Below are 17208 nucleotides of genomic sequence, written 5' to 3' on the forward strand. Positions count from 1 at the left end.
TGCTTTTTGTGTTACATTGAGAACAATCTGCAGTAAAGTGTGCGTCACACACCTGATTTATTCCAACACTTTCCTTTGAAAGTGAAACAAACACATATGAAATAATCCAGCCACAGAAACTGTCCACAGCTTTCAGTCTCCACATTTGAAGCTCTGCAGGAAACCCTGACAGCAGCTTTTTAGCTCCAAAGCAGGTTTAGCTCTGGTGCAGAGTGTTGGTGACTCTGCCCGTGGACACAGTTATTTCTGCAGGTGACCTTGTTACAGGTGCATTTGGAGGAGACTCAAAGCTTTGTGGCAGGGAGTTTACTGCAGACTGCAGCATGTTTAATAGCAAGCATGATGTGAGCCTGATGTGGCTGATAGCTGCTTCTAGCAGTCTTCATGTATGTGGAATGAGAGGGGAGATGTTATCAGGACCAGTTGCTGATTGGACGTCTCAAAGCTGTGAGCGCAGCGCTGAAACTTTGTCCTGTAGCTCTTCACTCAGTCCTCACCCTGAGTGTTTAGAGCCCAGCCCCACATATTCCTGCTCCTCAGGAATTCTGGGATTTGGAGGAAACACAGCTAAACTGACCTGAAGCTAAGGGGGAGGAGCCACAATACAAGCTGCATCCAGCCAATGGGTGCACTGTTGAGCCATGGATGTGCAGAGGGTCACATGTTTAGTCCCATTTGTAGAAATGTGTCCATAATGAAGACAAATGCAGTCACACAGCTCTGCAACAGCACAAATCACTTTGATGGAGTTTGTTTGTGCTGCTCTCAGATCTGTACAACACTGACATGTGTGTCAACATGCTGCAGACTCACAAAGATGTGCCGTGTTAGCTTCATGTGTCCATCTGACACTATATTATAGTGACTTGAAGAAATCCCTGCAGCATCAATGCAGAACAAACAGAGGCCACGTGTGGCACAGTTCCTGTAACGGGATGAATCCGTGGATGTGTCGGGATCTGACGCTGAATCATGTTGCTGTTCTTTTCCACATGGTGCAGGTCAGCTGTTCCACACAGATGTCAGCTTTCTAGAAGAGTTAGTCTGGAATAAAGCAGCTCTCCTCTGGACCAATCCTGCCTCCAGCTGAGCCGTCACACACACACAGTCCCAGCAGTTTGTAGCACAGCAGTGATGCTTCTATCAGAAACATGCTGCTTCTCCTTCATCCTCCTCTCATTGATCTGAATCAGCTGTTTTCACAGAGAAACGCTGCACAAATCCTTCACTCCACTATTTCTGTCAGCAGAGGACTCGCTCTATCATGGCTGCTGCTCCTTTTTCACTCATTTGTGCTTTGAATCCAATCTGTTTCTCATCATCACCATGAACAGGCTGCTCATCAATCAGCACATTAGCTGTAGATCAGCTGCACACTGATGAAGATGCTCAGACAGACGGGCTGGGCACACAGAGGACTTTATGATCTGTTCTTCAATTCAGTCCAACATGGATCATTTCTGCTCACAGTCCAATCATCTCTGGAAACTTGTGCTTCCATGGCACAGCTGGGCTACTTCAACAAATAGCGCTACACCTCTGGTTGTCAGCTTCACCATCGCTCTCCCCGTGGCTACAGTACAAGTGAGCTGACACATCCATCAGTGGAGGCTGTGGGCCAGTAAGGAGCAGCAGCTGCCTGCAACATGGGCTTTACATTGAAAACAGCCACAAGTCTGGGCCTAACCACGCCTTTGGACTTCTTCTTCATTCCAATGAGATTTACATTTCAGGGAGTTCCCCTGGAAAAAGAGCCATTTTGAAAGCTGTTTGCTGACTTCATCAATAATCTGCTTCAGTCATCCAGATGAGAATCCTGAGAATGGAGCAGCCCTGATAGCAGCTCATAGGATCACAGTGTTTTTCATTCAGCTGATTGATTTCACAGGTTAGGAGGTGAACAATCTAACTGTGCTCCTCCTTCCACCTTTGGACCACTCATTTAGTGACAGCCAGGATGTGACAATCAGCTGTGACACAGGAAAACATGAGGTGGGAAACTCTGGAGAAGATCTGCTTTTCTCTACAGGGAGGCTCGCACATCTAATCTGCTCACCATCACTCAACTCACTTCAACAACATGCTGACTCAGTCATTTCTGCACGTTTCCTCATGTTACAGCCCTGACTTCAGTTCAGCTGAGGAGGAGATGAGGGAGGAGAGAGCAGTGGTGGAGGAGGCAGATAAGGAAGAAGAGGAGGAGAAGATCCAAAGAGGAGGCAGGGGGAGAGGCTCAGGAACAGTTAGATCAGAGACTTTGAGCCATCATGGACTCCCACTCCTTCCATCCAGCCCTGTGTGGATCAGCAGCTCCAAAATGTCTGCTCACTCATGTTCTTCCTGTTTGTGCTCTTCTTTCATTTCACTCATTATATATGAGCTGCTCCTAAATCACACTGGATATGGATTTTCTGTCCATCCACACTAATTCTCTTCATCCTCACCTGATTGTTTGGATGCTCTTTGACAGCACATTGAAAATCCTCACAGTGACTTCTATTGCCACACTGACTGGACACATACAAAGTTGAAGGCTTCATGTGTTTGGCACAAATAATACTTTGGTAGGTCTGAGTTGTGTTTTGAACCATCTCTCAGGACCAAAGTCTTTTTGCTTCCTTCAAAAAGAGCTGAAGGCTTTTTACCTCACAGTTTGTCCTTTGATATTATTGGATGATGGACTGTGGGAAACACAAATGTGCACTTCTTAATGGCTCATATGTGCTGTGAAAGAGCTCTTTGTGATCTTGAAGCTTTTCAATAGTTTTTCTTTGGCTGTTTGTAAAGTTTTCTGTGTGAACTCTCAGGAATCTGGAGCAGTCTAATAGAAGTCTACTGGGGTACAGAGGGAGGAGCTTCTGTCAGACTCTTTCTGATGAGGAACTGAAGCCGCTCTCATGGTCTCATCAAATCATCAGACTCTGCTGAGAACAACAGTCATGTGACCTCTCAGAACAAACAGCCTGTTAGTTTCCTGCTGCCTCCATCACTCACTTTCATTCACTCTCAATCACACCAACATGTTAAAGCAGCGCTATAGCTCACCTGGCTGAGCAGGTGGGCTGAAGGCGGGGCTTACTACAGGTGCCTGTGTGTCCCTCACTCTCTCCCCACTTTCCTGTCTACTCTCTGCACCTATATAATAAAGGCAAACATGCCTCCAATAGAAACCTTTGCAAACACAAAGTCCCACAGCAGCCCCGTGTTCTCCGGCTAAAATGAGAGTTTTTGTCAGTGGAGTCTGGTGGCTTTAACCACACAAACATTACAGCTGCGCTCAAATATCACAAAGAGCTGTGACAGCAGAGAAACACATGACCATCCTCCAAATATCATCTAGAAATAGAAATGTGTCCACTGTGGGACGTGTGAGGCTGACATTAATATGTCTTAAAGTGGGAGATGAAGAAATGACTCCAGGGCCCAAATCATGGAGACAAACATCAATCCACACTTCACTTTGTTTCCTGTCTCTAAAGTGGGAATATTTCAGTGTGATGAACAAACGGCCTCCAACAAATGAAGCTGATTTCCTTTTCCTGTCTTTTCTCCAGCGGCCTCAGCTTCTTCCTCTTTCCCCTGTCTTCTTCTGCAGACGCTCCTCTGTAGCTTCAAGCTGTTTCTCTTTACAAGGAGAGCTACAAACCTTTGCATCCAGCCACAAACACCCCATGGGCTCCTCTGGATCATCACACTCAGCATTTTCACAATAAAAGCCTCGTATTTATGGCTGCTCCACCCTGACATGTGACAACATCCAAATGACTGGATCAAAGTGTTTGAATGATCTCAGCAGCTTTAAAACTATTGATATTTATACATTTACACTGATTTGGACTAAACTAACAAAACTATTGATTTGATCCAAACTCACATCATGCCAGAGGCTTTTATTTTGAAGGTAGGATCATTTTAATGCTCTTCTTAGTTCATTTAAACACACAGTTGCTCCGCCTGACATTTTGGGCTTTTAGATCAAAACATCAAAGAATTTATTTTATTTGAATGAACTGAAAATAGATTCAAACTAAAAGCTTTTAGAGAATAAACTCCTGCATGACCTCTGACCTTTGCCCTGTATCTACAGCACTGACCTCTGACTTTCAGCTCCACCTTTCTCTTCAGCAGGATGTTTCCCTCCCTGCTGTAGACGGTGCAGGTGTAGGTCCAGTTGTCCCAGTCTGTGGGGTGTTTCAGGGTCAGACTGAGGTCTCCAGTTTTCAGCAGGTCTTCATTCATCTTCGTTCGGTCTCTGTAAACCTGGTGCTGTTCTTCAGGCTGGTCAGAGCCGTTCTCATACACGTGGACCTTATCATCAACATTGACCATCCACTCCACTTTAGCGTCTTCAGGCAGGTGAAGTGTGGTGTTGAAGGGCAGCTGCACAGACTCCACCCCTGAATCCACCTCCACCTGGGGGACTGAGAGGACAACAAAGCACAACATGAGCTTGGATGGAGACATTTGTGTTGACTCTAACAGGCTGAATGCTGCTGCTTCACTGGGAGCTCACTGTTAGATAGAAAGTGGTCAGTGTGAAGAGGAGACGCAGCAGAAAGATGAAGACTGACAGGAAGAAAGCAGTGAACAGACTGTTGGAGCTGCTGTTAGTGGGACAGGACTTTATTCAGTCTCTGAGGACCAGATTTGACTTGATGAAGCAGAGAAACACAGTCTGAGTGTTTCTGTCACACTCACTTCATCACACAGCTCAGTTTGACAACATGTGGAAGAATTTGATAGAAGCCTTCCTTTAGTAAAAGCACCAAGAAAACACCATGAAAACACCTCACTACACACAAAACTGCAGTACTGGCAAATTGTACATAAAGTATGAAAAGTCAAAGTACTTATTGTGCAGAAAAATGTTCCCATCAGTGTCTGTGGATCAATATTACTGCTGCACATGTTTAAGGCTGAGCTCATTTCAAATCCTTTCTATTGTGTTGAATCTGCAGTAATGCATCATATTCTATAAAATCATATGTTTGTAGTGGCTGTCCTGTGAGGACCACGTCTCTCTAAACAAACAGCTGTTAATGAGCTCACAAACACAGGCCTACAGCTGGATTTGAAAAAGTCCATTCAATAGAAAATCAACAGTCACAGCTGGATTCAAAGGCTTGAGCTCTGTGTGACATGGTTACCTGTCAGCATCTACAGGGGGATTCAAATATGAAGGAAACATGAAGGTGGTGCATTAGAAAAACTGCTGCTTTCAAGTGCAGAGCAACAAACTGTTTGAACTGATCCAACTTTATTAACACAGACAAAGATTTGTGCATCAGCTGCAGTAACATTTGTAATGAGCATTAATATTAATAAGTGTGAGTGAACAGAGCTGCTGCAGCAGTGAAACTCTCACTGACTGATGTCACGTGAGGCCTTGTTGGCTATTTTATAGCAAAGCACGCTAAGAAAGGAAATCCAGCCACACTGTAGCCGACTGTCTGCATTGTAATCAGGCTGCAATGTAGGGACGTGTCTACAAAGAAGCTCCAGCTGAAAGGATTACAGCAGGTTAGTGTGATGACAGATAGAGGTGGAAATGTGCTGACATGGAAAGAGTGTGTTGAGAAGCTGGAAGAGTGACGTGTGAGCAGCAGCTTCATGACAAGAACAAGCACTTCAGATGTGCAGAGAAGGTCAGGAGGAGCTGCACTGTTTCTGTGTGCATGCAAACAATGGTTGGTGCAGTACATGTATGAGGACAGAGAGACAGTGGGAAGGTTTGCAGCAGCAGGGAAAGATGGGTTCCTGCTGGGGCTGGGATTACATCAGAAATCCACTCTGAGCCCTTCTTGTTAGCAGTGCTGATGGACAGGCTGGCAGATGAGCTCAGGCAGGAGTCTCAGCAGCTCTGTTTGCTGAGGACATTGTGATCTGTAGTGAGAGCAGGAAGCAGGTGGGTGGAAGAGAGCCTGGACAGGTGGAGGTATGCTCTGAAGAGCAGAGTGTGTGTGAAGAAGCTGGAGACACGACAGTGAAGATGAAGGAGTGGAGGTGGTGATGGTGGATCAGTTTAAAGACATGAAGTCCTCCATACAAAGCAGCAAAGTCCCAAAGAGGTGAAGTGACAGTATAGCAGGATGGAGTGGGTGCACACATGTATCAGCTGTGATCTGTGACAGGAGGACAGCAGCTACAGTCAACATGAAGCTTTACAGCCTAGTGAGGCTGTGATGATGGAGACATGACACAACGACAGGAGGCGACCTGGAGGTGGCAGAGTAGAAGATTTGAACAAGTGAGCAGAATAGAAAGGATGGAAATGAGTGGGTGACAGGGACAGCTCAGGCTGAGGAGTCTACAGGACAAAGACAGAGAGGAAGGCTGAGACTGATGAACAGCAAACGTGCAGAAGAGGGACGCTGGATATATCCATGCACCATGTTGGACCTGGAACTACCAAACATCAAGTGTTTGTATGGAAAACCTGAAGCAGCCCAGGAAACGTGTCCATCCATAATATTTGTGTCATTAGTCTTTCTATAGTCACCTGAACACAACACAAATAACACACAAACCAACAATCAGCAGGGTTTGTGTTGTTTTACGTTCAGTAACCATGAAGCACGACTGCAAACATTTAGTATCACAAGTAGCAGCTAAAGCATCAAATAAATGTTCCACCTGCTGTGTTTACACACAAATGTTGTGTTTATTTTTACGTGTGTGTGATCTTGACTTTAGCCTCATCATTGTTTTCCACAAATATACTGCACAGCATCATTTCCTGCTTCTGGTTTTCACACTAAATCTCTCAGCTTGAAAATAATTGGTTGTTATTGGTAGAAGTTATCAAATGGATGAAAATGATGAACAGACTTAATAACAGGACTTCAAGAAGCTCAAACCTGGAACCTTTGGTTTGTTACTGGATTAAATGAAGACATTACCTGACCTGACATCTGATCCTCTGTTTTAGTAAACCCATCTTTGCTCTACTCAGCAGTTTAGTTCTTTTATTGTTTGAATCAAAGCCTCAGGTGGGATGATGTCACTTCCTGTCAGCAGAGGAAGCAGTTGTTGTTGACGGTCGCTTTGCAGCCACAAACTCTGCACAAGCAAGAATAAAGAGCGTAGAAGACTTCAAATCCTTCCTGTCTCAGTGTTTTTATCAGCTGATGCTCTAAAATGTTCAGAGCTGAAGCTCCGCCCACGTGGTTGCTTAGTTACAAATACACAAGTACATGATTGGACCTTAAATACAATCAGACATGACAGCACAGCTCTAACACAGCACTGTTTTTAAGCTGTTTCAAATATGACAAATAATACTGACAGATTGAGTCCACAGATGTGTTTGATGTGTTTAATCAGTCACAGCACCAGTGTCCCTCACAGCTGTGGATGTGTTCAGCTTCTCCTGCTGGGCTCAGTTTATATACAAACATGTGTTTGTTCTAAATGTTACAATACTTTCAGTTTGCTTTTATTAAGTTTACAGTTTAAAAAGTGAACTTTAGCCTTAATGAGCTGAAGCTGCAACACTGAATGAAACCAAACATGTCTGATGTTATTTTCCTGTTGTTGAATATTAAATCACTTTATTACTGAATGACTGTTTCTGTCTGATGACATCACAGTCCACACTTCCTGTTACACATCTGAGTCACGTGAGTATTTTCCACTCAGATGATGTCATTTTAATGAAAGCGCTCTTCGTCCTATCTGACCACAGTCCCAGTCTGAACCATATACTATCCACACAGCTGCTTACTGGTTCATATTATGTGGAGCACTGAAAGCAGCCTTTGTGTCGAGCTACTGGGAATCTACGAAACCATTAAAGAGGACAAAATGATTGTGTCTGTAGTCGCAGCATCACGGTTCTTCTGATGTGCTGGGATTTGACCACAGCCTCCTCCAGGGTTCACTGACAATGGTCCAAAGAAGAGAAGCTGTCCAGTGAGCAGCAGCTCTGTGTGAAAATACCTGGTTGGTGTGGATGTTTCTAGCAGGAGAAGCAAATCTGACATCATCTCAAAGCAGTTCTTCAAACATGAAAATCACTTCACTGGATTCAAATCCACCAAGTCTGGATCCAATAGAGCAGCTGTGGCTGTGGTGGAAGTGGATATTTGCATCATGATGTGGAGATGACACGTGTGCAGTAACTGTGTAACACTATCATGTTACCATGGTGAAAATGTGTCCTTGTTAAAACTGTACTACAAAGAATGAAGCAGCTCTGAAGGAAAAAGGGCTCCAGCCCATTACTAACAAGGTGGACCTAATGAAGTGGCCAGGAAGTGTGGTAGTAATGGCTTGTTTGTAAAAGCCAAAAATCAAACACATGATTTTAGCTCTGTACGTTCCACTTTTTGGGTCTCAGATGATAAAGAAGCAGATTTATTTACATCTATAACTGCTTATTCAGCTCCTGGTGGTGGGAGGTGGATTCAGGCCGACGTTCATCAAACCTAAATGAATTATTGGTCCTAACAGTAAGAGGCCACATGTATTAATGAGTGCTGGAAACCTCCATGTGTGTCTGCACAGGTGGAGATCACTGGAGAAGCTGAAAGCTTTGGTGCTTTTCTACTAGTTGGGACGACTCTGTGAAAATCTGCTGACAGTCTGAGCAAGTTTTTGGACTCTTGCTCACAAAGTAAAAGACATTTTACAAAGTGAACAGAAAAGAAACTTGTTCTGAGTGTGAGTGTTGTTGTGGATGCTGATGGATTGTTTCATGTTCTTCTGTTTCAAGTTGAATGAACAGCTCGTCTCCATGTTTATAAGCTCACATGATGCCTGTGCTCTCCACAGTTTGATCGTACGGATCAAAGTATCAGTGTGTTTATCACTGTGTTCATTTTATAGGTAACATGTAAAGACAGCTGAACAGTGAAACAGTGAAACGTCCAGTGTGCAGAAAATGACTGAAGCAGAACTTACTCAGTAATGACTTCGGCTGCTACGATACTGAAAATGATTCACAGACAATTTGCATCTTTCCTATAAAATACCTGAAGTTCAACCAGATTAAGACTCCACGATACGGCCCACAGCCCAGCAAGTACAGGGTTCTTGTTTCACTGTTTCCTGCAGAAACCTGACTTGTTGCTGCAAATTACACGTAAGTACAGGAAACTTGTTTGCAAATAAATGAACTGATGAGAAGAAACGTGGAGCTCGACTCTAAACACTCAGCTTTGAGCCGATTAAACGCTCGTTCTGATAACATCTTCCCCTCAATGTCCAAAGTCATGAAAGTCATGAACTCTCCTCAAAGCAACAATCACAACATCTCCATCTTTATTTACACTTTCAGGTTTTAAATTTTGTACAGTTTGCAGTAAAGTGTGTAACCAGAACAGAAAACCATGTTTGAGGAGGATGCTGAGAGGACACAGCACTGTGTAGAGCAGCAGCTACAACCAGCAGAGAGTGCAGCACCAGATATAGAACCTACAGACTCAGCTGTTCACCAGCTAACACCTGTGACTCCACCCAGATGAAGCTTTAGCACCACACCTGCAGAAGCTGCCTGTTCACACCGAGGAATGAATGAGAGCATTTCAAGGTCAGGACCACCTCAAGAACCAGACTGTGATTTATCCCCACTCAGCACCTCACCCACCACACAGCATACAGGAACAGTCTTCCAATCATGCCATTACTCATCAGCCACTAGATGGAAGTGCTCACGTGGCTGATATTACATTTGGCACGAGGGGATCTCATTAATGTCTCACAAAGTTTGACTGAGAACAGAAATCGTCCGTTCAGAAAGAATCAGTGAAGTGAAACTCCGTCCTAAGTGGCTGAGACAGGACTCAGCACCACATGTGAGAAGAATAAAGATGGCACAAGTCAGTCATCCTGAAGTTGGATCAAAGAAAGTCTGGGACTGTTTGAAGGAGTGTTTTGGCTCTCCAGAGATCGTTTAGAGATCTCTCTCTGACAGACTCACAAACTTGTAAAGGTCAAAGATCCTGTGAAGCTGAGAGCTCAGTGACCTGCTGACACAGATGAAAGCAGCTAAATCAGAAGGTTGTCTTACCCACAACATCCAGGTAAAGTGTCTCTCTCAGGGTCTGAAGTGTAAGCTCGACCAGTGTGTTAGAAAATGGAACATGTCCTGATGTCTCTGAATTCTTGTTCAGTATATTAATAAGATCCAGATTAATGTCCATGTTTCAGAGGTTTACAATCAGTCTCCTTGATATTTCTGACAGTTTCCTGTCTGAACACCTGTGCTGTAAACTGACCAAAGATGAACCCGAGTCTGATCACATGACTCATCTAAATGTTTCCAGCCATCTCTCCTGTGTACACTGATACCATCATTGATCATTTTCCTGCTTTAACAATGAATGCTGTGTTTTGATGCATCTGTACAGATTTGAACATAACTGTGTGATCAGTGTTTGTTCTGTGTGTGAGTTTAAAGTCAAAGCTCTCTCCCTGTTCTTCTTTGTCAATAATATCAAACCGAGGGATGAGAATTGAAAACAATTTATTGATTTGATTTCTTATCGATTCTCATTGGCTCCACTCTGAGATTCATCACCATCTCAAAGCAGCATATCAAAGACATTCATGCAAATAAATTACATGCTGGGTGGTCAAATGTTTGTGTATGTTGGAGGTATTTAAATAAATAAAAGTAAGTGGAGACTCTGCCACTATTTTCCTCTGACACATGAACTGAAATCAGCTGATCGTAGTGAGAGTGAAAGAACCGAACAAGGATCGTTTCTCGATTCCCATCCCGAACCAACACTGTCTGACTAAAGTCTAACTCAGATAGTTTAACTCCGGGTGTTTTCTGATTCTTCTCACATCCCTTCATCAAACAGAGATAAAAGGATGAGATTTAATCTCTTTTCCTTGTAAAAAACATTGTTTTAGTTTTATCTGCTCTGTTAAAGTTTCCCACGCTCCCAAACTCTGTTATATGATTCAAATAAAGTGTTTTTAGTGACGATTTATCCTGATATAACAAACCTGATCTTTTCCTGGTGCTGATAGTTTGGATTCCTAGTTTGGAAACTTTCAGTTTCTCCACAATGAGTTACAAAACCTCCTCCAGAACTCCTCCTTTGTATTTTAATGCTTCTTCTTCCATTAGTTTATAACCATTTATATTCACTAAGATTCTGGGAGCTGTGGTTTCTTTTTAATAATCTGAAATCATTATTTGATGAACAAATGAAGCTGATTTCCTTTTCCTGTCTTTTCTCCAGCGGCCTCAGCTTCTTCCTCTTTCCCCTGTCTTCTTCTGCAGACGCTCCTCTGTAGCTTCAAGCTGTTTCTCTTTACAAGGAGAGCTACAAACCTTTGCATCCAGCCACAAACACCCCATGGGCTCCTCTGGATCATCACACTCAGCATTTTCACAATAAAAGCCTCGTATTTATGGCTGCTCCACCCTGACATGTGACAACATCCAAATGACTGGATCAAAGTGTTTGAATGATCTCAGCAGCTTTAAAACTATTGATATTTATACATTTACACTGATTTGGACTAAACTAACAAAACTATTGATTTGATCCAAACTCACATCATGCCAGAGGCTTTTATTTTGAAGTTAGGATCATTTTAATGGCCTTCTTAGTTCATTTAAACACACAGTTGCTCCGCCTGACATTTTTGGCTTTTAGATCAAAACATCAAAGAATTTATTTTATTTGAATGAACTGAAAATAGATTCAAACTAAAAGCTTTTAGAGAATAAACTCCTGCATGACCTCTGACCTTTGACCTGTATCTACAGCACTGACCTCTGACTTTCAGCTGCACCTTTCTCTCCATCAGAATCCTTTTCCACCTGCTGTAGACGGTGCAGGTGTAGGTCCTGTTGTCTCTCTCTGTGGGCTGTTTCAGGGTCAGACTGAGGTCTCCAGTTTTCAGCAGGTCTTCATTCATCTTCGTTCGGTCTCTGTAAACCTGATCCTGTTTTTCAGGCTGGTCAGAGCCGTTCTCATACACGTGGACCTTTCTTTTGTAGTAGCAATTATCCTTCCACTCCACTTTAACATCTTTGGGCAGGTGAACTGCGGCTTTGCAAAGCAGCTGGACTGACTCCACCCCTGAATCTACCTCCACCTGGGGAACTGAGACAGCGAGAGAGAGAGAGATAGGAAGACTTTTTGAGATTTATGGTGGGAAATTGTTTTGAAAAACCTTTTTATTATAATGAACATGATGTTCCACTTAATCATATTTAATTGTTATAATGTATTTTTTTTTTGCTATTCTGAGAGAACAGTGGATTTCATTTATTTTCATTTATTAAAGAAAAAAGCTATCCAAAGCTAGCTGGTCCTGTGTGAAATATTCTGAATTAACTGTGATGAACCACACTTCACTGCCACATCCCCTGACAGACCGGCTGAATCAAGAAATCGCTTAAATAGACAGAGTGAATCTCAAACAGCAGCACATCATGACACGATCTAAAGAAACAGCCGAGAAACAAAGTCAGTGATGTCTGTCAGTGTGGAAAGGCTTACAGAGACATTTCTATGGCTTTGGGACTCCAGTGAGTCACAGTGAGGACCTTTATCCACACATGGAGAAACCTCAGAAACAGATTAGTTCAAGAGAAGATCGATGACTCATCCAGGAGGTCACAGAAGAACACAGGTTTGAGTCCCGTTACATCTGCATCAAACTAACAGCATTTCATAAAGAGAACATCACAGCAACAGTCAGACATGGTGGTGGTGTGATGGTGGGGACTGCTTTCATTCAGGATGACTTGCTGTAACTGAACCATGACCTCTGCCCTCTAACAAAACATCCTGAAGGAGAACATCCGGACATCAGTTAATGCCCTGAAGCTTAAGAGCATCAGGCAGCAGGACAATGATCTGAAACATTCCAGTAAGTTGACCTGTGAATGGCTAAAAAACAAAACATAACGATAGTGTGGAGATCACATAATTTTAAATGTATTGATATTGCATTCAGATGTTTAAACATACTGGTATCATGTTAACCTTTATTACAGGTCCAGTTATAACCACTTTAAACTGTTGAATGCTTTTTATAATCTTAAATGTTTATATGCAGATTACATTGCATTATAAAAGAAAGGCCTAACTCTGAGTAGACTCTGTGCCAAAATAGACAGGAAACTGCATGCTTTGCAGAAAGGGAAACTAAAGCAGAGTCTAAGTGCAAGTTATTTTGAGGAGCTGTTTGGATGATGCTATTTGAATAACCAGGTTATTCATTATTATCTTTTATTCATTTATATCTTTTGATTAAGCTTTTAGTAGTGGTTCCTGATTAAAACATTTGTTCAACCTATTACATATATATAGTTTTAGTTAGGTTATTATGCACATGAGAATTGGCCTCTCTTCTCACAAGACAGAGTTCGTGTGAGGTCGAGACACACACACACATACACAGTGTTGGGGAGTAACGGAATACATGTACCGCCGTTACGTATTTAAAATACAAAATATGAGTAACTGTATTCCGTTACAGTTACCGTTTAAAAAGGTGGTATTCAGAATACAGTTACTTTGTTGAAATAAATGGATTACACTGCGGTACTTTCCTGTTTCATTTTGTCGCGGGTCAGGACTGTTTGGGTTTTGTTTGACAGCTACGTTCTGTTGTTCCAGGCGGCAGCGTTACGGTTGCCATGGTTACAGGGTGACGCTCTCTCTCTGCGTGTTTCCTGGGTGAGAGAGCGCCTTTTCGTTGTTGTTGTTGTTGTGCTAAGCTAACAGGCAGAATGCTACAAGCATAGCTCTAAAGAATGTAGCATCATGGGCAGTGTAGTCCGTGTTGCAGGGAGAATGGACTGCCATACACGTTATGGGTCTGTGAGCGCGAGGAGGGAGAAAAAGGGGAGTGGAAAGGTACAAGCTGTCATCGAGGAAAAACGGGAGCTGGAAGCATGTAAATATAATAATAACCACTGCAGCCAAGAAGAGTGCCTGACGAGCCCAGTTGTAAGTATGCTATTAAGACTCGACTGTACACCGTGTTCGTGTTTTCCTCCGAAACAGTAAGTTCTGTTGGAGCAGCCTTTCAACGCCTCTCTCTGTCTCTCGCAAGAAAAATTGACCCAGACAACAAAGTAAAGCTATTTTTCAGCTACGAGCCGACAGGGACCCCGCCGTATTAGTCAGAGGTCCCTTTACTACAGTTCGGAGCCGCGGACCTTCAGTAATAGTAATAAATCACAGCAATAATACATTCAGCATAATAATATATTAAGTAATCCAAAGTATTCAGAATACGTTACTGTCATTGAGTAACGTAACGGAATACGTTACAGAATACATTTTGGGGCATGTATTCTGTAATCTGTAGTGGAATACATTTTAAAAGTAACCTTCCCAACACTGCACATACACTGTAAGTAAACTCATTTAGAGGTGAAAGTTTAATCATCAGCTTGCAACTGCAAAATTGTGTCTGCACAAGTGACAGTGTGCCTTAAGACATGCTGCTGATGTTCTGAGATAAGCGGGCGTCCGGTGGCGACAGGAAGCACCTGCCGCGAAGACAATGTTCTTTTCAAACTGTGTTAAAAGTAGTATGTGATAAAAGACCTAACACACACAGAATCTATTTTTTTTAACCATCACAGTTTAACATGATTCTGAAGAAATCATAAATGGTCGTCATTTCCTTTTCCTGGGTTTTACTTTCTTCTCATCTGTCTGCTTGGTTGGATTCATCACCTGTGCATACAGCTCACCATTACTTCAATAATACTCTGATTACATCAGTAAATACTCTAATTTCTTACTTCATCTCTGGACTCATGCATTTGAAGCTCATTCTGTATCTTACATGAGTTATAAGAGAGCACGAAGACATTTTGTGTTTTCTTGTTTCCGACTGTTGAACCAAACCGGGTTGTAAAGCCTGTTGGGTTTCTGTTCTGATAGTTTTACAAGAGTCAAAGAGTCAAAAGTAAATCAAGTGTGTAGCTGATACATGTTCCCTCTCAGTTCTACATCACTGACCTCTGACATAGAGCTGCACTCTGTTCTTCATCAGGATTTTCTCCCTCCTGCTGTAGACGGTGCAGGTGTAGGTGTCTGCGTCCCAGCCTGTGGGGTATTTCAGGGTCAGACTGAGGTCTCCAGTTTTCAGCAGGTCTTCATTCATCTTTGTTCGGTCTCTGTAAACCTGGTGCTGTTCTTCAGGCTGATCACAGTTATCCTCATACACGTGGACCTTCCTGTTTTTTCTGTTCGTCCACTCCACTCTGACGTCTTCAGGCAGGTGAAGTGTGGCTTTACAGGGCAGCTGGACAGACTCCACCCCTGAATTCACCTCCACCTTTGGGACTGAGAGGACAACAAAGCAGCACTGAGCTCATTTTCTCTGACTGAAATTTAACATCAAAGTAGCCTCATGTTACCCAAAGTTAAGAAGTCAGTGGAAACAAAGATTGAAATAAAATAGAAATAAACATTTGAGGATAAATGATACGATATACTTTATTGTCGCCTCAGGGGAATTTGTTGTGGACTCAAGTACTGACACAGAAGCTGCCTTCACAAATACACAACAGAAAAACAAGAAATGATTTTAAAAAATGACTTTAATAATACAATTCTTAAATCACTATAAATGACAGAATGAAAATGAAGAAAGTGTTATTTAATATCTGTTAATAGAAAACAGAAAAGCCTGTGTCTGTTACACTCTTTCAGCTGTTTTTGTTCACATATGATTCATCAGGTAATAATTATCAGTCAAGTTTATCTGATATATGAAAAAGTCATTTAAAGGTTGTTTCCTGTGTGTTGTGAAAGCTGATTGAGACTCTTGTTTGTGTGGGTATCATATGGTAAGTGTGACTTCTGAGCTTACAAGCCAAAGGCCTAAAATGTAAAAACATTAAATTACTTTATTATTTTCAGTTTTTAACTCGTCTAAGCTCTTCGTTTCCTTTATTTACTTGTGCGTCGTCGAGGGAAAACAAAGAGGGGGAAACGCGAGTTTTGTGCCGAACGCGACAGAGAAACAGCAAGCCACCTCTCCCCAGCATCCTACTTGCGAATCTCCAGTCTCTGGACAACAAACTTGACGAGCTGCGTGCACAGATTAAACACCAACAAGACATCAGGAACTGCTGCGTTCTGGCCTTTACAGAGACATGGCTGGAGCCCAGCGTCCCCGACTGCGCCATCACGCCGGATGGATTCACTGTTTACCGGGGAGACCGAACGAAGGACTCAGGCAAGAAAAGGGGAGGAGGGGTGTGCTTTATGGTTAACTCCTTGTGGGCTAAAGATGTGTGTATCTTAAAAACTTACTGCTCTCAGAGCCTCGAGCTACTGACCATCAAAGTCAGGCCTTTTTCCCTCCCGAGGGAGTTCAGCTCAGTTCTCCTCTCAGCTGTTTACATTCCCCCACACGCTGATAAAGCTACTGCTATGGACAAACTGTATAACATCATTACTGGACTTGAGAACAAAAATCCAGAAGCTGCTTTTATTGTGCTGGGAGACTTCAACAGAGCCAACATGAAGAAGGTTCTCCCCAAATACTATCAGCACATCTCCTTCCCCACAAGAGGTGATCAAACACTGGACCATTGTTACACTCCATTCAAAGAGTGTTACAAACCCCTCCCCCGCCCAGCTTTTGGTAAAGCAGACCATTGTTCCATACTGCTGCTGCCTGCATACAGACAAAGACTGAAACAGAAAAAACCAGCTTCCAGGGTCATCTACAAACGGGACAGTGAGGCTGAGGAGGTCCTGCAGGACTGCTTTGACACAACTGACTGGCAGATATTTGTGGATGCAGCTGATGGCAACATCAATGAACTCACAGACTCTGTCATTGGATATATTGGAAAGTGCATGGATGATACCATCACAAAAACCACTGTCCGCATATATCCAAATCAGAAACCCTGGGTAAATAAAGACGTTTGTGCGGACCTCTGCCTTTAACTCCGGGGATGCTGATGCATATAAAGCAGCCAGGTACGACCTCCGAAAGTCCATAAAAAAGGCCAGAAAGGACTACAGGGACAAAATGGAGTCCAGCTACCACAGCTTTGACACCAGGCGACTGTGGAATGGACTACGCTGTCAGCTGTGCATCACATGTACATTTTTTAATGAAATTGACCGTTCTGGAGCGCAGAATGGACAAACTTTGGACGAACTGCCCAAAATGTATTGACAGAGACATTTCAGGGATGTTTTCTGCTCTCCAGATGGATTAATTACATTAAAAATGTTAATGTCATGATGACAG

At 42.9% G+C, this 17208-nt stretch overlaps 1 protein-coding gene across 1 annotated transcript in view; it reads right to left on the reverse strand.

Moving 5' to 3' along the window:
* Positions 1-17208, reverse strand: part of LOC106674966 (uncharacterized) — a gene marked incomplete at its 3' end in the record, with an annotated part of 56582 nt that overhangs the window by 2881 nt on the left and 36493 nt on the right. The window contains exons 5-7 of the mRNA XM_076882094.1: positions 14952-15278; positions 11736-12068; positions 4095-4421 (exon numbers count right to left, since the gene is read on the reverse strand). Of these exons, the coding sequence (XP_076738209.1) occupies positions 4095-4421; positions 11736-12068; positions 14952-15278 (987 nt within the window). The remainder of the gene's footprint in view (positions 1-4094; positions 4422-11735; positions 12069-14951; positions 15279-17208) is intronic.

This window comes from Maylandia zebra, linkage group LG3 (assembly GCF_041146795.1).
Source record: "Maylandia zebra isolate NMK-2024a linkage group LG3, Mzebra_GT3a, whole genome shotgun sequence".
NCBI lineage: Eukaryota > Metazoa > Chordata > Actinopteri > Cichliformes > Cichlidae > Maylandia > Maylandia zebra.